The 23,578-nt window shown below is 39.6% G+C and overlaps 1 protein-coding gene across 1 annotated transcript in view; it reads right to left on the bottom strand.

Moving 5' to 3' along the window:
* The window catches only part of tapas (tudor domain-containing protein 7 tapas), a 279,776-nt gene that overhangs the window by 63,127 nt on the left and 193,071 nt on the right, over nucleotides 1-23,578 (bottom strand). The window contains exon 12 of the mRNA XM_090376230.1: nucleotides 20,954-21,104. Within this exon, the coding sequence (XP_090232356.1) occupies nucleotides 20,954-21,104 (151 nt within the window). The remainder of the gene's footprint in view (nucleotides 1-20,953; nucleotides 21,105-23,578) is intronic.

The raw sequence follows: 23,578 nt of genomic DNA, 5'->3' as shown, positions 1-23,578 counted from the left end.
CAATGTATATGGCTCCACAGCTGAATGTGGTATATTGGCCCTCTTGGATTATCTTCTGATAATATGAGCTGCTGAAGATGGTTCTGGCTGTGTTTGCTATCTTTTCATTGATGCCTGAGACATATGGGATAAGTATATAAACAACAGTTTACTTAAAAAAAAACCAAGACCTCTTTAGAAAACAGAAGAGGAAGAGCAAGAAGATAAGTAATATTTAAATGATTATTGCACAAAATCTCTAGACAACATCTTAAGAAAAATGTCACAAAAGAGTCAGACACAGACAACTGATGGCCCTTCATAACAGAAGTATTAAAACACACACACACACACACACACACACACACACACACACACACACACACACACACCCCCCTTGCAAATATTAATACATACACAACAAATCTGAGCTGGTTAAATGTGTTTGGAGGGGAGGGATTGTAGGTAAACTAGGACCACAAGGAGACAATGATTAGCTTAGTTATATAGTTTGGGAAGAAATACTTCAAACCTGTTAATCATATTATTTTAAAAGATAATGTTTATGGGGATTTCTGAGGCCAGCATCTGTAGCTTCTTACATCTGTCAATCAATAAAAACTCAGACAATGAAATGATCTAGGGTACCAGTCAGCTGCTGAATGAAATTTGATTTGAAGCCATTACATATCGTTTATTTGGGGAAGTATCAAAGTTTTATAATTGCTCAGATTAAGCTTAATCTTGCTCAGATTAAGAACCTGAGAGGGCATAGATTCAAATTGAGGAAAGACAGTTGTAGGTCAGGGAAAAAATTGCAGATGATACAAAGGTTGGTAGGGTTGTTAACAACAGTAAAGACAGTATGCTACTCCAGCTGGATCTAGATAAGGTAGGCAAATGGGCTGAAAAGTGGTAACTGAAGTTTAACATTGACAACTGCAAAGTACTGCATATGAGTAGCAATAACCCAAGAGAAACGTACCAACTGTGTGGTATTACACTCAGGGATGTGGAAAGGTGAAAAAGACCAGGGGATAATTGTGCAGTCAAATATGAAGTTCGCTGAGCAGTGCAGAGGGGCTGCCAGGGCAGGTCATGGAGTCTTGTCAATGATATATAGGAATTTTGCTAGCAGGAACAGGGAGGTGATTATCCCGTTATACAAGGCAATGGTCAGGCTACACCTAGAGTGCTGTGTACAGGTCTGGAGGCCTCATTTTAGGAAGGATGTAGAGTTGCTAGAACAAGTACAAAGAAGAGCAACAAGTTTGGTTAGGGGGAACAAAGGGGTGCTCTTACCAAGAAAGGCTTAAGTTTTTAAGCCTTTCTTGGTAAGATGTAGCCACCCAAAACAACACATTTCTTCCATCTTATGCAGGACTTCAGTATGCCATTTTTTGCAGAAAGACACACTTTGCTCTTGAAAACAGGCTTCTATTGCTGAAATGAACTCTGCATTGCCAAAAACATGCTTTCCATGCAAAAATGATTTCAGCTGTGAAAAGAGAAGGCAGGCAGATGTGGCAAGATACTGAAGTACTTCCAGGCAAGGTCAGTAGTTGTGACAGCAGTGTGGGCTGGTACATTGTTGTGAAGCAACAGCACACCATTGCTGAGCATTCTGTGTTTATTTTCCTTAATTGCCACATGTAACTGCTTCAGTAAGTTGCTGTAGTATGTGCATTGATGGTAGTATCCCTCTCCAAGTAATCTGTGAGAATAATGTCCATCCCTTCCCAGAAATCCAATAGCAACACCCTCTATGCAGATGGTTGCACTCTGGCCTTTTTTGGGAATTGGTGATAATGCATGTTTTTATTGTTCTTGTTTTGTTTCTGGGTCAAAGCAATGGTATCCACAATTCATCCATAGTCACCAGTTATGGAAAAAACAGGTCAGGATTGCCATCACACATGGCAATCAATTCAGCAGAGCAGGCCTGCTTTTTACCCCCCTTTCTAAATACTTGTGAGCAAACAAGGAATCCATCATGCTGAGACCATATTCATATTCAACTCATTGTGAATTATGCTCTCCATTGATCCATACCAGTCTCAGCAACTATTTGTTTAATTGTTATCCAGTGGTCATTAAAGATCAGTTTTTCAGTTTTCTCCACAAATTGAGCAGAGTGAGTTGTGGATGGCTGCCCACTTTTTTACTCATCATAAATGCTCCCCTGGCCACACTTTAACTGTCTTCACAGATGTTTTACAAGGTCATAGGGTGGATGAATGGATATCCCCATACACAACAGAAATCTCTTTATGGATGATCCTTGGCTGTTTGCCTTGCAAAAAAAAGGAATTTGCTAATGGATCGATATCCAACTTTATCCATGATGAAACTGTCACATATTCAGCTCTGTAACAATGAAGAGTTAAAGCAATGAAACTTCTGGAATATATTACTAGTTAAACAAACAATACAGTGAATAAAATATAATGTTCATAAAATGTACAGTTCAAGGGATAAAGTTTTTGACACTCCCTCGTAATACTTCTCTTGAAAAGTTAAATAAGGTGTGTTTGTGTACACATGTGCCTATGGTTCATGACAAGCTAAGCATTTTATGTTAGAAGGAGAAGGGAAATTCTATAGCAGAGGCATATAAAATGATAGAGAAAGCATAAATGATAAATATCAATGTATTTCAGGATTTTAGTATTATTATTAGTAGTCACAAATGATAAAATCAAGTTTATGCAACCTCAGCAAAAAAAAAAAAAAAAAACTGTCACTTTCTATATCACCTGTCCATCCCTCCTAATAGTTTGTCTAGTTCTTCTGTGAATTTATTCAAACTACCCACCTCTACAACACAAGATGGAACTTTGTTCTAACAAAGTTCCATCTTGCAGATATCATCTTTTAAGGGCACAAAAGGTGATATAGTTGTACACGTTGGCACTAATGATATCAAGAGTAGGAGACCGGCAGAATTGCTTAACAAGTACAGGTCACTGTTGAAAAAAAGCCATGAAATAGGGTTGAATTTGAAATTGTCTGCAATTCTGCCCAGACACGATAGGAGGGAGTATATGATGAGAGCCTTGTCGATCAATTCGGCCCTCGAAAGATTGTGCAAGGCTCAAGAGGTAGAATTTTTTTCGGCCTGGACTGTACTTGTTAACAGGAGAGATTGCTTCTACAGGGATGGGATACACTTAAATAGAAAGGGTGCAAGAATATTTGCTGATGCTATCGAGGCAGTGTTAGGTGGGTCGGAAAACTGCTAGCTTGGGGGGGGAGACAAAGACGAATAGATTAACAGTAGCCACTGGCAGAGGTGAAAGTGATTCTTGCACTGCTTCTATTGGAATGAGCAGAAGCCTGAAAAACAAGATGCAGGATATTTCAGAGACTGCCGGGAGTCATTGCAGTACAAGTAAACACATGGGTTGTGTTAGGGTAGCTAAGAATAGAAATAGGTGCATGTATACTTGCGTGTACACCAATGCTAGGAGTTTAGTAAATAAATTTGATGAATTTGAGGTATTGCTCAAAACATCAAAGGCAGATATTGTTGGGATATCAGAGACGTGGTGTCACACAGATATAAGGAATGCAGAACTGGAATTTGGGGAGTACAACGTCTACAGAAAGGATAGACTGGATAGGAAAGGAGGAGGGGTTATGCTATTAGTTAAGAAATACATAAAATCCAAGGAAGTGAAGCCAGTGGACATCGCTGGACAGTGGAGTGTCGAGTCAGTTTGGTGTGACATAAGCATTGGGAGATCAAAATTGAGAGTAGGAGTGTGCTATAGGCCTAATGACTCTGATGAGTATAATAAGAAACTGTACAGGGAAATAGTAGGCCAGTAAATCAGAGAGTCTTATAATGGGAGATTTTAATTTCCCAGATATTGACTGGAATTTGGGGGCTGGTCACTCGCATACTAGCAAGGCTTTTGTGGATTTATTGGATGATTGTTTTCTACATCAGCATGTTCGGGAGGCAACTAGAGGGAGGAATACTCTTGATTTGATTATCAGCAGTGATTCTTCATGCATTAAGAATCTGAAGATAAATGAACCACTAGTTGGCAGTGATCACAGTGTGCTGAAGTGGGATTTACTCAAAGAGGTAACTACCATTAGGGGTAAAGGGAAGGGTTATTGCTTTCGTAAAGGCGACTATGATGGACTGAGACAGTATTTAAATTCTATACAGTGGGACCAACTGATGATGTTACCAACAGCAAATGCAAAATGGGAAGCATTCAAAGAACTTATCTTGGAAGCTACTAGGCTTTACATAACAACTAAGAAATATTGTTCAAGGTTTAGGCCTAAATGGATGTCAGATGAACTGATGAGGCATATGGCAGAGAAGAAACATGCATGGGATACATACAAATTAACACATGACACAGAAGCCTATGATACATACAAGTTGATCTGTAACCAAGTTACAAAGGAGGTTAGGCAGGCGAAGGCAGATTACGAGAAATCTTGGCAAGGGATGCAAAGAAAAACAGCAAAGAGTTCTTTCCTTATGTAAACTCTAGAAGGAAGGGGATGAATCAGATTGGTCCACTTGATATCGATGGGTCAACTGTTGATGATCCTGCTCAGGTAGCTAACAAACTAAATGAATATTTTGCATCGACATTCACACATGAGGACTTATTTAGCGAGGGGAAAGCGAGAGGTGTATTCAACTCTAGCAGTAAGCTAGAGAATCTTGTAATAACTGAGAGTAAAGTGGAGGAGAAATTTTGAAGATAAATACAAGAAAGGCACCCGGGGGTGGATGGGATCTATCCAGTTATATTAAAGGAGGCAGCAAAGGAAGTAAGCAAACACTTAGCCATAATTATGAGAGCTTCCTTGGACTCAGGGGAGGTACCCATGGACTGGAGATGTGCAAATGTGACCCCAATTCACAAAGGAGGATCAAAGGCTGACACAAGCAATTATAGACCTGTGAGTTTAACTTCTGTTCCAGGAAAATTAATGGAGGCACTAGTTAAAGAAGCACTGCAGGATCATTTAGACAAGACTTCAGTTATAGCTCGGACACAGCATGGTTTTGTTAAGGGGAAGTTCTTGCCTGACCAATTTGATTGGATACTATGATGCAGTCACAAAAGGAACTGAATGCAGGGAATAACTTTGATATTATATACTTGGATCTTAGAAAGGCTTTTGATACTGTTGCACATGGAAGACTGCTGCACAAATTGGAGCAGTGTGGCATTGGAGGCAAATTGCTGCTGTGGATAAAGGGGTGGCTGAGGGGGAGAAGACAGAGAGTGGTAATCAATGTACACTGCTCGTCGTGGACTAATAAATAAATAAATAAATCTTTATTGTGAAGTAGATTTACAGCACAATATCCCATCACGGCGACGAGCGCCAGGGGTTCACATATAGATAACATAAGTACAAATTCAAATGGCTACAAAATATAGCGAACACATACAAAAGGCTACAAAATACAGATTACAAATGCAAAAAGAAATACAAATACATCATAAAAACAAGGAGCTGAACACAAATAAAGAAAAACAAATACAAGTTGGCAGTGATTCAGGTTTCAAGAGCTTTGATAAACTTGTGTCTGTCCTTCTTTTTACTTATTATGGTGTCGATGTCGGCGTCCACACGGTTGAGGGCAGCGAGCATCTGCTTGGGCAGAAATCTTTCGGTGAGTACAAGCCTGTTGTGGTGAGCCACAAGTGCTGGTACCGACCTTAGGCTTGGCTGTGGAATCCTCCAAGAGCAAGCATTCCAAATATTTGGAGATGATATTTGGCCTGAGATGAGTTTGGCTGTGAAGACCAGCCTCTTTTCAACGATCAGGAACTTCAACCTCGGGATGTCGAGTGCTTGTGCCATCATGGTAGTTGTGGTAGCGGGAGGTAGCCGAAGCTTGTTATTCGCCCATTTCAGTAGCCAGTATTCAGCAGTGTACACCCGCTTAAGGTTTGTATGTGCAGCAGAGGCCCATATTTCTGCACCATAGAGAATGGCAAGGTAGACGGTGGAGGTGATGAACCTTTTAACAGTGGCAGGATGTCAGACGTGTAGCAGCTGCTGCTTTGAGATCCACCGTAGACGAGAAAATCTGGTACTGAGTTTGTCGATCTGGTGGACAAAGGACATCTTTTGGTCGAACAGAACGCCAAGGTCTGTGTGCGAGGGTACGTTTGGTATTCGTACCCCTGCGAGTGAAACGTTGAGTACTGTCGGCATGGATTTAAGGGAGAATATAACCTGAGCAGACTTCAGAGGGTTGATTTTTAGATTGAAGTTTGCCAGGTACAATTCTAGATCCTTAAGTTGGGAATTGATCCTGTTGCTAAGCTGGGCGGGGTCGTCGCCAGGGTTAATTGGAGTCAGCAGTTTGAAGTCATCGGCATAGCATAGGAGACCATTCGTTGAAGCAATAATGGGCACGATGATGGCTGTGAACAGGACACCAGACAGGACACCCCCCTGCGGTACTCCAGCAGTAATGTCGCAGGATAGGGTATGTTGCTGCCGATGGAGAATAAGTATTCTGTGACTGAGAAGTGATTCCAAAAAGCACAGCATATCACCTCGAATGTGAAAATTCTCCTTAAGTAGGAGGAGCAAGGCCGGAATCGACACGGCATCAAAGGCTGCGCTTATGTCGAGGTATGTGGTTGCTAGCTCAGCTCTTTGTTCGAATGCTGAGAGAATGCGTTCTGTGGTGGCTGCCAAGTTAGTGATTGATGATTTTCCTGCGATAGCATAATGGATTTCAGGTGGTTTCGTCTGGAGGATTTGTTGAGTGATTGTGGGTAGCAAAGCCTTTTCAAGAGTTTTTAACAGACAAGAGGCAACTGATATGGGTCTGAACTGGCTGACGTTTGAGGCAAATTGGTTTTTGGGGATGGGGTACACTCTGTATTTATTCCACTGGGGTGGAAAATAATGCTCAGCGAGGCATCTGTTGTAGATCGAGAGAAGAGGGCCTATGATGAATGTGCTTAAGCATTTGATCATAAATTGTGGAATTCCATCCTCCCCAACAGTGGCTGTTGTGGGAAGGGAATTGATGGCACGTATGAGCTCCTGTTCCATGATCTGGATAGTCCCTAGGACATCTGAAGGGTTTTCATAGTCAGGCTGGACAACTGTAGATGGGACTGTGGTTGTATTTGAAAATCTGGCGATGTATTTGAGCCATTCTTGAGGATCAAGCATGTGATTGAATCCACCATGTGGGGCAGCATAGAATGGCTTTCCTTTCCTCAAAGTGCGGTTAAGGTTCACTTGGATTGCGTCAGCTTTCTTTCGATTAAAGTGGGCCCTGGCACGGGAAAAGGCGATTCTGTCTTTACTGTCATTTGTATGCTTCCATTTCTTATGTAGGACTTGTTTCATTTTGAAGCTGTTGTTAAGATCAGCAGTCCACCACGATCTGGAACGGGGAGTTACTGTTACTCGTTTGGTGGCAGCATAGTCGGTGACGGATTTAATCCAGTCAGACAGGAGTGTCACTGCAAGGCTGAGGTCGCAGTCAATGAGGACATCCCAAGGAATGCAAGATGCTGCTTCTACACAGAGTTGAGGATTAAGGTATTTAGGTGCTGAAACGTATTTGACTATTTTGTTGTCAGGGATGTTGAAGTTTGGCACCTGCAATGACCATGTCAACACTATGGGCTGGTGATCAGACAGGAAGAATGCGATGGGATCATCCTCAGCTGTGCATGGTGTTGAAGCAAAAGCGAGATCCAGTAGGTTCAATCCCCTGGTGGGGTTCTCATTGACCCGTATCATGTTGATGGATTTGAAGAACTCGCAGAGCCTGATAAAGAGGTGATGTCGGTTTGGAGGCAGGTTAAAATCACCATAAACAAGGCGTTGTGCAGACGGACGAAGATGGTTTAAGAGCCAATTCCCCAAATCTTCAATAATTTCAATTGTAGGCCCTGGGGGAATATACACAGATGCGATATCAATGTGGCTGGAGTGGAAGCGTAGCGAGACTATAATCGCTTCGAAATCTTCAGTTGTAGTTGAGGTCGAATTCTCATATGAGAATAGGGAGGAGTTGTACAGTATGGCTACTCCACCGCCTCTAGATTGCTCCCTGGATGCAGACAGCATGTTGTAACCAGCAATAGCTGAGCAGAAGAGTGTATCTTGATTAGGTTGAAGCCACGTTTCTGCGAGGCAGACCACATCAGCGACCTGGGAGAGAAAGATCTGTTCTGCTGAGTCTAGTTTGTTCCTAATGGACCTGATATTTTGGAAGTAGACCCTGATGACAGGTGTTCGACGAACTTCCGTCCTAATTGGAGGTGTTCTGAGTTGGCGTGTTCGAAAGCGAACGGCTCGACGTCCTGACGAAATATGGACTGGTATTTTATGGGGTCCATCACCTAGGGGACTCAGGATACTCTTATCATGGCGGAGTGGTGCCTTAACTGTGGGGTTTGGCAGAGCAGTGGTACGAAAGGAGGACTGTTGAGATCTTTGGAAGTTGTCCGGGAACAAGTCCAGTCAGCTGTGGGTAGTGATGTTGCAGACTTGGTTTTGGTGCAGAAGTGGAGGTTGGGGAAGGTGACTGGTTCTCCTATTATAGTAGGGTCGAATAATTGTGCCAATAGGCCAGATAGATTCGGTTCCAATTAAATTGAACAGGTCCTGTGCGCATTCAACCCTGAACGATGCGCAGCGGGGGTTCCTGGTGTGAAGTTGCTGCACCTTTAGTCGAAGGTTTAGTTGATCACGTAGAACTTCAGCAACATGATTTGCTGTGGTAGTTGGGGCTAAGCGAGATACGAAAAGTCCGCTAGAGGATCTGGACTTCTGGCGTCTGGGAGGTGTGTGGGAAGGCTGCAGTTTGGAGTTGGTCGATGTGCCAATTCGAAGCCATTCACGTGAAGCCGTACTTGTTCGTTGGCTCACTCTGAGGTTCCTACTTGTACTTTCCTCTGGTTGCATAGGATAGGATGGATATGCAGTGGGGTGAACTGGGAGTGGAAATTGTAATGTGGAGGAATCCGCTGGTTCGAATATTGAATTCGCTCCGACACTTAATCCCAGGCCTTGTGAATATGAGAATTGCGAATGAGGTATGACAGGACAGGCATTGCCAAGAGTTGGGTATGAAGGTGGAAATGATGACTTTTGCCTCATTGGCATAGAGGTAGAGAATTCGTTATTGCAAGTAAGAGAGTTTATGCATGCGGTGCCATTGACCGTAGGTGGAGCCTGCTTCTGTAATTGTGGAAACCTCTCATTTGTTGAGTGGTGATTAATATCAGTTGCCCTTTTCAGGTTCTTCTTGAGCGCACGTGAATGATGCGCTTTTGTGGATGGTTTTTGTCCTTTCCCATCTGTTTTTAGAAGCTGGCTGGAGTGAGGAGATGGCGCTCGACGAAATCCTATGTTTAGCCGTTTTTCAGATTCGTTCCTACCTGGAGCTTCTGATGGAGGACTGGAGATTGATTTTTTGCTACATTCGTGGCAGACTGATACTGTAATGGCCTTTGGATAATTTTTATATAATCTACGAAGTTCGTCTGAGTTCAGAAGGTTAGTGAGTTTGCTCGGAACTGCTAGCTTACTCAGTTCGATCTTATTATAGATATCAAGGAGTATAAATTTCATCTCCTTGTTTTCTTTGTGTAGCACTGTGATGTCGTCTTGTAGCTCTGCCAGTTGTGTTGTAGCTCTGCCAGTTGTGGACTCCACTAATGTTATTAGTGGAGTCCCTCAGGGCTCAGTATTGGGTCCATTATTGTTTTCTGTATTCATAAATGATATTGATGAGGGTATATCAAGCTTAATGTCGAAGTTTGCAGACGATACAAAGGTAGGCAGGGTTGTCAAGGACACTACTGACACTATCCTGCTGCAACAGGATCTGGAAAGGTTGAGCAGATGGGCTGAGAGGTGGCAAATGAAGTTTAACATTGACAAATGTAAAGTACTACACATGGGAAACAGCAACCCCAGAGCAACGTATCAACTCTGTGGTACTACACTGACAGTGGTAGAGAATGAAAGGGACCTGGGGGTGGTTGTGCAGGCAGATATGAAGTTCTCTGAGCAGTGCAGATGGGCTGCAAGAGTAGCTCATGGTGTATTGTCAATGATATATAGGAATTTTTCTAGCAGGGATAAGGAGGTGATTATTCCCTTGTATAAGGCAATGGTCAGGCCACACCTAGAGTACTGTATACAGGTCTGGAGGCCTCATTTCAAGAAGGATGTAGAGCTGCTGGAACGAGTACAGAGAAGGGCAACAAGATTAGTGAACGGAACAAAGGGGTGCTCTTACGAAGAAAGGCTTAAGTTTTGCAAATTACAGTGTCTGGAGACTAGGCACCAGCGAGGTGATCTGATAGAGGTGTATAAGGCCTTGAATGGTTTGAGCATGCTCAATGCTGATGGGAATCTTCCTCTCGCTCAGAATAATCACCTGAGAGGGCATAAATTCAAATTGAGGAAAGACAGATGTAGGATAGACGTGCGGAAATTTGCCTTTAGCCAGCAGGTGGTTGGTTGGTGGAACAGACTTCCATCCCTTGTCGTGGAAGTTGATAGCCTAAATAAGTTTAAGGCTCAGCTGGACAGGTATTTTGAACGAACAGAGGGGTGAAGTGGAAGTGGGTTTTTTTTTTTTTTTTGGCTGATGCTGCATAAGCTTGCTTTCTTGCATCAAATGCCTCTACTAATGCTAATGCTAAACAATTGACCACCCATTAGTTTGAATTTATGGCCCCTCATGTGCAGTGTTCTCCCCAGGACTAATCGAATGGGCACACCGCCCAGTGAATTTAACTGACCACCTGGGTAAGATTTAAGTGATTCTCACGGTATCGTATGGTCTGTTCACTGATCGATAAATATTAATTCGAACACACTATGCAATCGAGGTCAATGTGACAGGAGCATAATGTTAAATTATGCAATTAATTCTTGCTCTGGATTGCTTAAGTCACATTTATAAATAACAGAAAATATTATAATACTGCAAAGTATTAAACTTCCCCACCTGGCTACTTCACAATGCCACTCAGCTGACAAAATTTTCTTGGGAGAACATTGATGTGTGTGTAGTCTGGGCAAAGAGGAAGCATTCCATCAACACTGAGTTTGCTCAATCCATTCAAAGCCTTAAACACCTCAGTCAGATCTCCTCACAAGTGCATATTCTCCAGCTGTTGCAGTTTGCAGAATTTAAACCTTTCCTGGTACGAGTATCCTTTTGTTCCTCTCACTAGTCTTGTTGCTCTTTTCTGCATCTATTCCAACAGATCCATGTCCTTCCTAAAATCAGGGCTCCAGCTCTGTATGCAGGAATCAAGATGTGGCCTTGCACCCATCTATACTATAGGATAATCACCACCTTATTCCTGATGGCAAAATTCCCATATATCATTGGCAGAATCTCACAAGTTATTTTATATTTTTCATTCTACACTACCTGAGCATGGTACCACATATTTGCTATATTAACACTTGACACGTTGGTATGTGTTTTATTTTATTTACTTCAATTAAGTCTAAGTTCAAAAAGGACTTCAGCAGTTATTTTAGTAAGAGCCAATATGATGTTTGAAGTTAAAGAGTATTAAGTGAAAACTGAGGGAATCATATCCATGGATAATGGTTTATTAGCCAATATACCATTAAGAAAAGAATAGATTTTTTAATTAGTTTATTAATTCAAGAAAATTCTTAAATTCAAAATTTGAGAAGAGGTTTGTTACATTTTCAAGGTAGTGTGCAGCTATAATGTGAGTATAACAAGCCATAAAAGGAGGACTTAACTGACATAGGACAGGACCTTATGTTGAATGATAATAGAAGTGGGGAAGACAAGGAAGCATTATGGGGACATACTTAAAGAGTCATAGAGAATGGGGGAGGATAGTTTTTTGCTGGAAGAAGTGTAATGTCCTGTTTAACCCTTGTATGAGGGAACACTGACCACTATATATATTTTTTTATGTGTGGGCTTCAGGAAGGATACATTTAGCTCTAGATTTTGAATTGCTTCAAACAATGTGTCCATAAAAATAAGAACTGACTTGAAGCTTTTCCAGTTTGTTCTGCCATCTCTTATCTATTCAACTAACAGGTGGCATGAAAACATGTTTGGAAATTTAAAGAGGAAGAGATCACACCTGTTGGCATCATTTGTTCAATGTGCAACTCAAAATTGCAGAAATTCTTTAATCCAGATTTTGATAAAATTGAATCAAGTGATATAAATAACTATATAAAAAATTACTACATCAAAAATAAAAAAAGAAAATTAAAATAGAAAATTACTACATCAAAAGTTTTTTTTTTTTTTTAATATTAAAAAAAAAATCTATTTGATATTCTACAAAAATTTTCCTGTAATACTGGAAAATCAATTCAAAATTAATATTTTAAAAGCATTTATATACAAAATTTGAAATTGCATCAAAAAGTCAACCACAGCTATTGGAAACTCAATACCTGGTACACAAACATGTTCAGAAAACTTACTTGACAGGGTTAGTATTATAAAGGCTAAACGATGCAAGGAAGTTGACTTTTACTGTATCTGCCAAAATTGAGGGGGGGGGGCATCTCTATCAGTCTCTCATACCTTACCATTTCCAATTCTGCTCTGAATTTTATCAAACTCCCTGCCTGATCGCTGTGGCATCTACAACACGCTGCCTAAAAGTAAACTTCATGAGATACAGCCTTCTGTTACCTCCCAAAATTATATACTTGTGATTTCTGGTTCTTCTCTCTTCTTCCAGTGAAAATATACCTTCCACATTCAATTTAATGATTCCCTTTAGGACCTTATGTACCTCAATAAGGAAGGTACATAGGTTCCAAAGATACTTAGCTGCCAAGCTTTCCCCTAAGTTATATAGTTGCCAAGCTCTACAATCTAAACTTTCTAAGCATTTTTTATATGGGCATCAATTAGCACATGCAGCCAACCTTTGAATCCTTTCAAGAAGTGTGACACCACATCTCTGATATCCCAACAATATCTGAATTTGATGTCTTGACCAGCACTTCAAATTCATCAAATTTTTCAAGTGTAGCCTCCAGATCCAAACACAATATTCTAAATGTGGTCTCACCATTATTTTATACACAAGGACAATTACCTCCTTTTCCCTACTTGGGAAGGCACTTGGCATTTTCCATGTCTGACTGAATCATAAACGAAAACTTTTTCTACCCTACCTACTTTTAAATCATTAGCAATCTTTGACAAGTTACTCTGCACTCCCTCATCAATATCATTAAGGATGTGAGAGATCGAACTGGCCCCTTTGTCAGATCAAGTGTAGCAAGTGGCGATCCCTAGGGATCTCCTCCTTCCTACACTTGATCTAACAAAGGATGATTTTATTGGTACCCAATTTGCTCAAATTTATACAACAGCCGTTCGTGGGATATCATACAAAAAGCATTGGTGAAATAATGTTTCCATGTGACTCGCTTCTCTTTGTACTAAAGGGTCAATATGATACCGACTAGCAAATTTTTTAGATGAAATCTGAACAAGAATAAATTTAAATTCCTGTAAGGGATTTTGAGCCTTATCTTAGACAAAAGCAGATAAATAAATTATCAGCTGAATACATGTAAATATCCAAATTTTCAGGAGTTAAAACATCTCAGCCCAGAAAGCAAGTTGCTGGGGATTTCAGTAACTGTTGGGAGTCATGAAACAAGTAAATACATGAGCTGTGTTAGAGTAACTAAGATTAAGAACAGGTGCATGTATACTTGCATGTACACCAATGCTAGGAATATAGTAAATAAATTTGATAAATTTGAAGTGCTGGTCAAGACATCAAAGGTGGATATTGTTGGGATATCAGAGATGTGGTGTCACACAGATATAAGGAATGCAGAATTGGAATTTGGGGAGTACAATGTGTACAGAAAGGATAGGAAGGAAGGAGAGGTATTGCTGTTAGTTAAGAAAAACTAAATCTAAGGAAATGCATCCAGTGGACATAGATGGACAGTGCAATGTTGAGTCAGTTTGGTGTGACATAGACACAGTTTGTTGAGTCAGTGATTTCTTGCTTGCACCTACTAAGTGAAAAGAACTTAATTAGTAAGCGAGAGAGTAAACACCGTAACACATAAAAAACTGACACAAGGCACAGATATTTAGGAGATAACATATATTAAATTTAGCAAATACAGAACATACATAGAAGCTTTCGGCTACTCTATGTAGCCTTTTTCAACTAACTGAGCACTGGCAAGCAGTTATTTTTATGTGCTGTAGCTGACCTTCGAGTACGTAAGTATGCAAAGTCATGGAGGAGGGGAGAGTTGTTTATGAGTAGTTGCGAACTGTGACGTGGGCAAGGAAGAGAGAGGTCAGGAGAAGGTTGAGATGGATGACTGCCGTCATAAGCGGCAGCTGAGCTCGTGGACTATGAGAGACTCAAAGATTGGATGCATATGGGTGCCATGGTGCCTGTTGATCATATTCCCAGTGACACTGATGTGTGCTGATTCCAGCCAACGGCAGATCCTGAAATTGTGAGAGAAGCATATGATCTTTGCATCCATGGGTGTGATATCATGGCTCTCCTTCCAATAGTGAGCAGCTAGCGCTGAATGGGTAAATTCAGCTTTAGTGGTCAACTGGTCTTCCAAACAATGGATGGCCTCTCTGATATAGCTTGAGTTGCAGTACCGGCATGGTATGCGGTAAATGTTCTAGCTCCACTTCAGAGGGGGTATGTAGATTGGAGTTTCATTCCAGGTGTTTGAATGGTGAGGTTGTAGCTGCAAAGGATTCTGGTTATACCGTGTGCTAGAGCAGGGTAAAATGGGATGCGGGTGACGCCTGTGAAACCGAATGTGTCAGGTGTCTCATGAACTGCCTGGTGCTCTGACGGCATTATATCCATAGTTGAGGGTCTGCTCAGGGTAACTGCATTTTCTGAGGTCCAACTTGACCCTATGTATTTATTTGTGTGTGCCGGTAGCATTGGAGCAATGTGTCCAAGCCCTGTTCATTAGTGAACGGGTGATGCTAGGACGTTGTGCATTGGAATGACAGAAACGGTAGTTGGTATCTTGTCTGGCACATGTAGATTTCTGATATAATGATGTGACCTGTGAACCCTTTCTTTTTAACCACATGAAAAAAAAAATGGAAGGGCCTGGCCCTTCTCGGTTTCAATCGTGAATTTTAAAAAAGGTAATTTGATGTTGAGATAGCCTAGAAATGTCATTTTGTAGCCTTGGGGGGAGTATGGTGAGGATATCATCCATACATCTACGCTAGAGTGTAGATATATTCCATGACCAGATTTCCAAGGTGAGGACTGATGGGAAAGCCCATGGCAAGGCCTTGGATTTGTTTATATTTAGTGCTCTCGAATATGAAGATGGAATGGTTGAGGCATAGCTGTGTTGCTTCACAGATATCCAATACGGAAAGTTTAGTCCTATTGCATAAGGTGTGGTGTCACCTTCCAGTCGATGGCAAACAATCTATTGCACAAGAGATGAGGATGCACGTGTATAAGGAGGTGACATTGTAGGATATGAGGTTTTGGTCATTGATGCTGTGGTTCTTTAAGGATTGTACGAGTTCCTGGCTGGATTGGATTGTGAAGTCTGTCCGTCCTACCAGCAACTTGATGAGGCTGGAAATGAAGCATGTCAATTCGTGGGTGGGAGTGCCTGTGCCTGAAATGATGGGGCACAAGGGGATGTCCGGTTTATGGATTTTTGGTAGCCCATAGAAGCAGCCCCAGTGGCATGGAGGTTCCAGTATTGCACTTTGCTAATTTTGGCTTGGTTGAGCCACTTCCTCAGTAGAAAGTTCATGATATTAAGGATGTTCACAGATATTGAGTGGAACTTGTGGATTGGACTCTCGTGCACTAACAAGGTTTATTTGGATTTATTGGATGATTGTTTTCTAGAGCACATGCTAGAGAGGTAACCAGACGGAGTAACACTCTTGATCTGATTATCATCAGTGATTATTCATACATTAAGAATTTACAGATAGAGGACCCACTAGGTGGCAGTGATCACAGTATACTGATGTGGGATTTTCTTAAAGATGTAACTACCATCAGGGGCAAAGGGAAGTGTTTATTGCTTTTGTAAAGGTGACTACAGTGGTTTCAGAGATTTTTAAGCTCTATACAGTGGCACCAACTGATGATGTTACCAACAGCAAATTCTAAATGGGAAGCATTCAAGGAGGTAATCTTGGAAGCTACTAGGCTTTTTGTTACAACTAAGAAATACTGTTCTAGGTTTAGGCCCAAATGGATGTCAGATGAACTAATGAGACTCGTGGCAGGGAAGAAAAATGCATGGGATGCACATAAATTATCAGGCGACACATATGCCTATGGCATATATAAAATCTGTAATCAAGTCACAAAGGAGGTTAGGCAAGTGAAGGCAGATTATGAAAAATCTTTGACAATGGATGCAAACAAAAACAGCAAAGGCCTCTTTACTTATATATAAAAAAAAGGTAAACTGTAGCCATTATCAAACTACTGCAGGATGGAAGCCTCCTCAACAATTCATGCTGAGGGAAATGGACTATAATCTGCCATGCTGGTCTAGTGCGGGTTGGGAGAGCGACCGTATTTAGCAGTAAGGGGCTTGAACCCTGGTCTACTCAAAGAGTGTGTGCTACTGCACTCCCGCTCCTGACCACTCAGCTATGGAAGCCTTCGAAAAATCTATTGTGTTCGATATCTTCGAAAAATTTAAAAAAATCTATTCTTTTCTTAATGGTATATTGGCTAATAAACCATTATCCATGAATATGATTCCTAAGTTTTCACTTAATACTCTAACTCCAAACATCATATTGAGGCTCTTACTAAAATAACTGCTAAAGTCCTTTTTTGAACTTAGACTTAATTGAAGTAAATAAAATAAAACACATACCAACGTGTCAGGTGTTAATGTAGCAAATATGTAGTACCACACTCAGGGTAGTGAAGAATGAAAAAGATAAAATAACTTATGAGATTTTGCCAATGATATATTGGAATTTTGGTATCAGGAATAAGGAGGTGATTATCCTATAGTATAAGGCAATGTTTAGGCCACATCTTGATTACTGCATACAGAGCTGGAGCCGTGATTATAGGAAGGAGATGGATCTTCTTTACTTATATAAATTCTAAAATGATGGGGATGAATCAGATCAGTCCACTTGATATCAGCGTGAGAGCTGTAGATGATCTTTCTCAGAGGGCAGCCAAAATAAATGACTATTTTGCATCTACATTCATACATGAGGAGTTATTCAAGGTGGAGAGGACCAGATGTTTATCAAACTCTAACAGGAGTTAAATGATTTGTAATACCTGAGAGCAAAGTGGAGGAGAAATTGTTGAAGTTAAACATAAGAAAGGAAACTGGGGTGGATGGGATCTATCCAGTTATATTCAAGGAGGTGGCAAAGGAAGTAAGCAAACCCTTAGCGATAATTATAAGAGCATCCTTGGACTCGGGGGAAGGCCCCATAGACTAGAGATGTGCAAATGTATCTCCAATTAACAAAGGGGGATCAAAGGGTGACATAAGTAGTAGTAGTAGTAGTAGTAGTGGCATGTGATGCAAGAAAGCAAATGTATGCAAAAGTAATTACAGACCTGTCAGTTTGACTTCTGTTCCAGGGAAAATAATGGAGTCACTGGTTAAATAAGCATTGCAGGATCATCTAGACAAGACAGCAGTAATAATTCAGACACAGCATGGGTTTGTTAAGGGAGTCTTGTCTGATCAATCTGATTGGATACTATGACGTGGTCACAAAGGAATTGGATGCAAAAAGTAATTTTGATATTATATACTTGGAAGACTACTGTACAAATTGGAGCTTAGGGAATTTAGCGCAAGTTGCAACAATGGATAAAAGGATGGTTGAGTGGGAGAAGACAGAGAATGGTAATTGATGGAAACTGCTCTTCGTGAACTAATGTTATTAGTGGTGTCCCTGAGGGTTCGGTATTGGGCCCATTGTTGTTTTGTATATTTATAAATGATATTGATGAAGGCATATCATGCTTAATGTCAAAGTTTGCAGAATATACAAAGGTTGTGAGGGTTGTTAATAACAGTAATGACATTATGCTGCTGCTGCAACAGGATCTGGAAAAGTTGTGCAGATGGGCTGAAGTGACAACTAAAGTTTAACATTGACAAATGCAAAATACTGCATATGGGTAGCAGTAACCCCAGCGAAATGTACCAACTATGTGGTGTTACACTCAGGGTAGCGGAGAATGAAAGAGACCTGGGAGTAATTGTGCAGTCAGATATGAGGTTTCCTGAGCAGTGCAGACAGGCTGCCAGAGTAGGTCATGGGGATCTTGTCAATTATATACAGGAATTTTGCGAGAAGGAATAAGGATGTGATTATCCCCTTGTATAAGGCAATTGTCAGGCCCTGCCTTGAGTACTGTGTACAGATCTGGAAGCCTCATTTTAGGAAGGATGTTGAGTTGCTAGAATGAGTACAGAGAAGGGCAACAAGACTGGTGAGGGGAACAAAGGGGTTTTGTTACGAAGAAAGGCTTAAGTTCTGCAAATTGCAGCATCTGGAGACTAGGCACCTGCATGGCAGTCTGATTGAGGTGTATAAGGGCTTGAATGGATTCTCCTTCTTGCTCAGAATACAAACCTGAGGGGACCTAAACTGAAATTGAGGAAAGATAGTTGTCAAATAAATGTGCAGAAATTTTCCTTTAGCCAGTGTAGTTGATTGCTGGAACAAACTACCATCTGTCGTTGTGGAAGTTGACAGCTTAAATAAATTCTAGAAAGAACTAGACAAACATTTGGAACAAATGGATGGGTGAAATGGGAAGGTTTTTTTTTTTTTGTCTAATGCTGCATAAGCTTGCTTTCTTGCATCACATGTCTCTACTAATACTAATCTGATGGGATTTATTAAGTAAGAACAAACATGACTGTCTGTCAGATTTGGTATTTTCTTTTTTTAATGCTTATTTCTTTTTTACAGCAAAAGGAACAGTCATTAAAAAGTTACTTTGCATTTTGATCAAGAAATGTTGATACATTTCTTCTGAAATATTTCGAAGGTCCTTCTCTCTCTCTCTCTCTCTTGTTGATATGGAGGTTTGATGGCGCATAAGCTACTTTGGCTATAATGCCCCTCTCTCTCTCTCTCTCCAACCATTCCTTTGAAGTTTTGCTGAAATTCCATCAAATGATGATTTTCAATATATAAATGATTTTCAGATATATAAATATTTCTTAATTTCAACTGGTAGGTCACTAGATCTTAATCTGCATACTGTATTAGGAGGACTGCCAATTTTCATACATTTCTGAATCAGAGAGTAAATTTCTTTAATAGTTTGTCTGTCAGTGAACGTAACGTGACTAAAAGTTGGACTGTAGTTGGACTTGCATCCATGTCTTTTTGCTTGGCATGGTAGAGACAAAGATCTTCTATGTGCTGTTGAATTAGGATCAAAATACTGATGAGGAGTTATGTTAAGAGTCGAAAGATTTATTAACCTGTTTAGCCATTTGGCTATTTAAAAAAATAAAATAATAATAATAATTTGGCTACAAAACAAAGCAACATTTACCTCTGGCAGTGTCGATGCATAACTTCCAACCCAAGGAGATGTATTCCACAGACACACACCAAATAATGAACACTACTTTTTTTTTCTAAATGAATAATACATAGAACTGGAAGCTCACAAGCACTATGTCTTCAAGAGGAAATCAGTGCCTGTAAGCTCAAAAAAGGATCATAATTTCAGTCATCGTTTCTTAATTTCAACTGGTAGGTCGGTGGATGTTCCTATACAGTCTGGACCAGGTAGTGAATAAGAAATATACTCAAACTTAAGAAACAGTGTTATGGCCACTGCCCTCTCTAGGTGGAAAAATCAAATATAAAAAACTAAAATGCTAATTTAAACACGAACACAGTCAATCGATAGGCCTAAACCAAATGCGAATATAAATATTTAACTAAATCTTAATAGATTTAACATAACTAAAATTAAAATCAAATGATTAATTAATTAATGTAAACAAAATGACAGAATTCATAAAAGCTTACTGAAGAACCAAATGATCATGGACATTCAAATAAAATAGAACAGAAACTGAAATGGAAGGAAACTAAAATTTGGGGGGGGGGGATTTACTGTTATGTCCATATCTAAAATTAAAATACTACAATAGGAACAGACATGGTATAGTTACTAAGACAGGAAAAAAGGAAACACTAAACCATGTTACAAACAGTAAATTCCAGCTGTTTTAAAGGCTAAACTTGGTAAGATATAACTCAGCTCCTTATAGTCATACCACAACAACAGCAAACCTAAACAGTAGGATTAGTGAAACAGTGAGAACCACTACCTATTAAAGAAAATTCCTTGCTCAGTAAAAACACTTGTCAATTGTAGAATGGAAGTTTAAGATGTAAGTGTTAATTCAGTACCAAGTAAAATTTCCAGAAATCAGGACCACATGCAAAAAAAAGGTAAGAAAGTGTTATATAACAATATTAATATCTACCCCCCCCCTCACCTCAAAACCCTCCAGTTACCTAGCCCTTTCCATGCTATATAAGTTTCTTGTTTAAGCTTCTCTATCCAACACAAGCAGATGCACACAAAACAAATGACCAAGATCATCGGTATCTATTAATCATTTATTGCTTTTTATGAATGGGTGAATTTCTAATTAATCCGTTGAAGAATTTATGTTTAATATGGACCATATGGCAGATTCCATGTAATCCAGCCACATTTTTTTCACATTACTGATAACTCATCTGAAATGTTAGAACTGCTATAGCATATTTCATAGAAAATTAAAGGAAATCCATAATTGGTGACAGATTATGATTAATGATAGACACAAATGATGAAAAGTTGTAACACGATGTTGATTCCTGGAATTTTATTTCACAATGTTTAAATACATAAAAATATAGATATAAAATGCAAATACTCACAGTAAAATTATGTGGAGTGGCAGCAACAGTGACATGGACATCAAAATATTCTCCTGGTTGAGGTATAAATGGAGGTTTAAGGGCTGGCAACTGATTTATACCTTCTGTAATATCTCCATTTCCATCAGGTGTTATGGGAGAGTAAAGAGCTCTAAAAGTTAATAATTTAATAGAGAAAGGAAACTGTAGCATTAAGTTATAAAATTTACTTTTCTTCTTTTATTGATTCAAGAAAAGAAATACTGAGGTTTATCTTAATTCAAAAGTTCTATTTTAAAAAAAATTAAAAAATATACCAATAACTTTCACGCTTCCCCCTAATTTGGTGGAAAGTCATATGGTAACATAAGAGGTGCAACAGCTCCATGGAACTGAACATATGAAAAGGAACTAATGAAAAGTAAAATAAACTAATGAATATAAAAAGGAACTTCAAGGAACTAATTAACAAGAACAGTGATTGACAGCAATGGCAGTAGGTTCATATATGTGGCTGCTAAGGTGCTGATTTTATCTTTAATTCTGTAATTAAACTTAGGTGTTTTAGTATTACAATCATTAAACAATACAAGGAAGCACACTTTTTTTTTTTGCATCTGCCAACAACAACAAAAAAAAAAAAAAAAAAAACCCTCACAGTTTAACCAAAAAGCAACTATACAATTCCACTTTAAAATTTACCAAACTTTCTGCCACAGCCATATTTTCATGTAATTTTGTACAATGATCTACAACACACTGCCTGAAGATATACTTTCATTACATCTAGCTGTCTCTTACTCATTATGATTTTTATATTTGTGCCTTATGGTTCCTGTCTCTCCCATCAATAAGAATACAGCTTCTTCATTCTCAATTAGCTCCTCCCTATGATGTCTAACTCTGTTCATTCTAACTTTTATCCTAACAAAAACAAATACATGTCATTAGATAAAGCTCTCTCATTGGTCAGGTGCTGACCAATGTAACTGACCAATGAGAGCTTTACTCAATGACAGTGCATGCTGCTTATCATGATCGTGGATAATGTTATCTTTCATGAAGTCCAGATCAGATATATGCAAATACATTGAAAAAATTATGTTTACTGTAACCAGCGCTTGGGTTTATGTTATTGCTTTTTTGCCTTATCACAGTTTACAAACATGCAAGTGCAAGGCTAGTCCCTACCATTAGACCAGTTCTCGGAAATTTAGCAGCAACGGATCGTTTCATGGGACCAGCGCACGTGTTTTGTGTACATACATTTAAACCAAAACAATAATTTGATCATTACTGTTAGACGTCGATTTTGTGATCACTACAATTTACATGACATTAGTGAAAGTTCAAGTGTAAATCTGATCAAATCATGGGTCAAGAGATTCAAAGAAACCAGTTCAACAATAAATCAATGACCATCAGGCCATCGAAGAACTTCAAGAAGTGATGAGAATGTGGAATGCGTAAACGTTTCAATATGCGAAAATCCAAGCCAATCAGTTCGGAAGCGTGCTGCAGAATTAAACTTTCACCAAACAACTGTAAACCAAATATTGAAGAAAGATTTGACTCTGCACCCTTACAAAATCCAACTGTTTCAAGATTTAAAAGAGTCTGACTTCGTTGCAAGGGTAAAATTACACCAATGAAAGGTTCAAAAGATTTACCGAATTTGGCATCTTGTTCTCTGATGAGGCTCATTTTCATTTGAACGGACACATAAACAAACAAAACTGTCATTATTGGAGTGAGAATAATCCAAGACTGAAATACCAGAGAACACTGCACTGCCCTAAATTACTGTCTGGGCTGAAATGTCAGCTTCTGGAATAACTGGCCGTACCGGCCAGTTATTCCAGAAGCTTCTTTGAGGACTTGCGCGGCTGTGCTGTAATCGGTTAATCCTCAGCGCTATGTTCAAATGATGAGATATTTCTGACCCCACAATTACAGGAATTTCCAGGACATGGTTCTTCCTGGTATTGTATCCTGGGGTGACTTGTCACACATCAAATGCAACATTACCTGTGGTTCGCAAACTGTTTCCAGAAAAACTCATTTCATGTAGAGGTGACATCAACTGGCCTCCAAGAAGTCCTGATTTATCCCCACTTGATTTTTGTTTGTGGGGATACCTCAAGATTCGTGTTTACTCCAATAATCCAACAACAAAAGAACAATTTAAAGAAAACATCTGCCACAAAATCGCAAGCATTCTGTCGGCAATGTGTCAGCGCGTCTTTGAAAATTCGAGGGTTAGGTTTGAAGAGTGCCATCATTATGAGGGACGTCATCTCAATGATCTGATTTTTAGAAAATAATTTTCCATTAAGTGTAGAATATCTTTCATAAATAAATTGTTTTTTAAAATACATATTTTTTTCATTATGATTTTTTCCAAAGTGCAATTCATTATGGAATACCCTGTATAACATCCCGATTTGTTCTTGAACTCTGACACATTACATGGCTACTTACTGCTGTTTCTTCATACAGTTCGTATGGTTATCACTGTTGTTACTCCACGAAAGAAGGTACTGTATCTGTACTCCTACCAATCTCACTGCTTTTATTTTTGATTCTTGATTTTAATATTCTCTTTGTTTTTAAGAGTTTGTATGGATTTCCAGAAACAGATGGTTC

Source organism: Mastigoproctus giganteus, chromosome 6 (assembly GCF_048544385.1).
Source record: "Mastigoproctus giganteus isolate SK-2022 chromosome 6, ASM4854438v1, whole genome shotgun sequence".
Taxonomy (NCBI): Eukaryota; Metazoa; Arthropoda; class Arachnida; order Uropygi; family Thelyphonidae; genus Mastigoproctus; species Mastigoproctus giganteus.
Note: the sequence above shows the minus strand (reverse complement) of the source record. Positions and strands in the feature narration are given on the sequence as shown.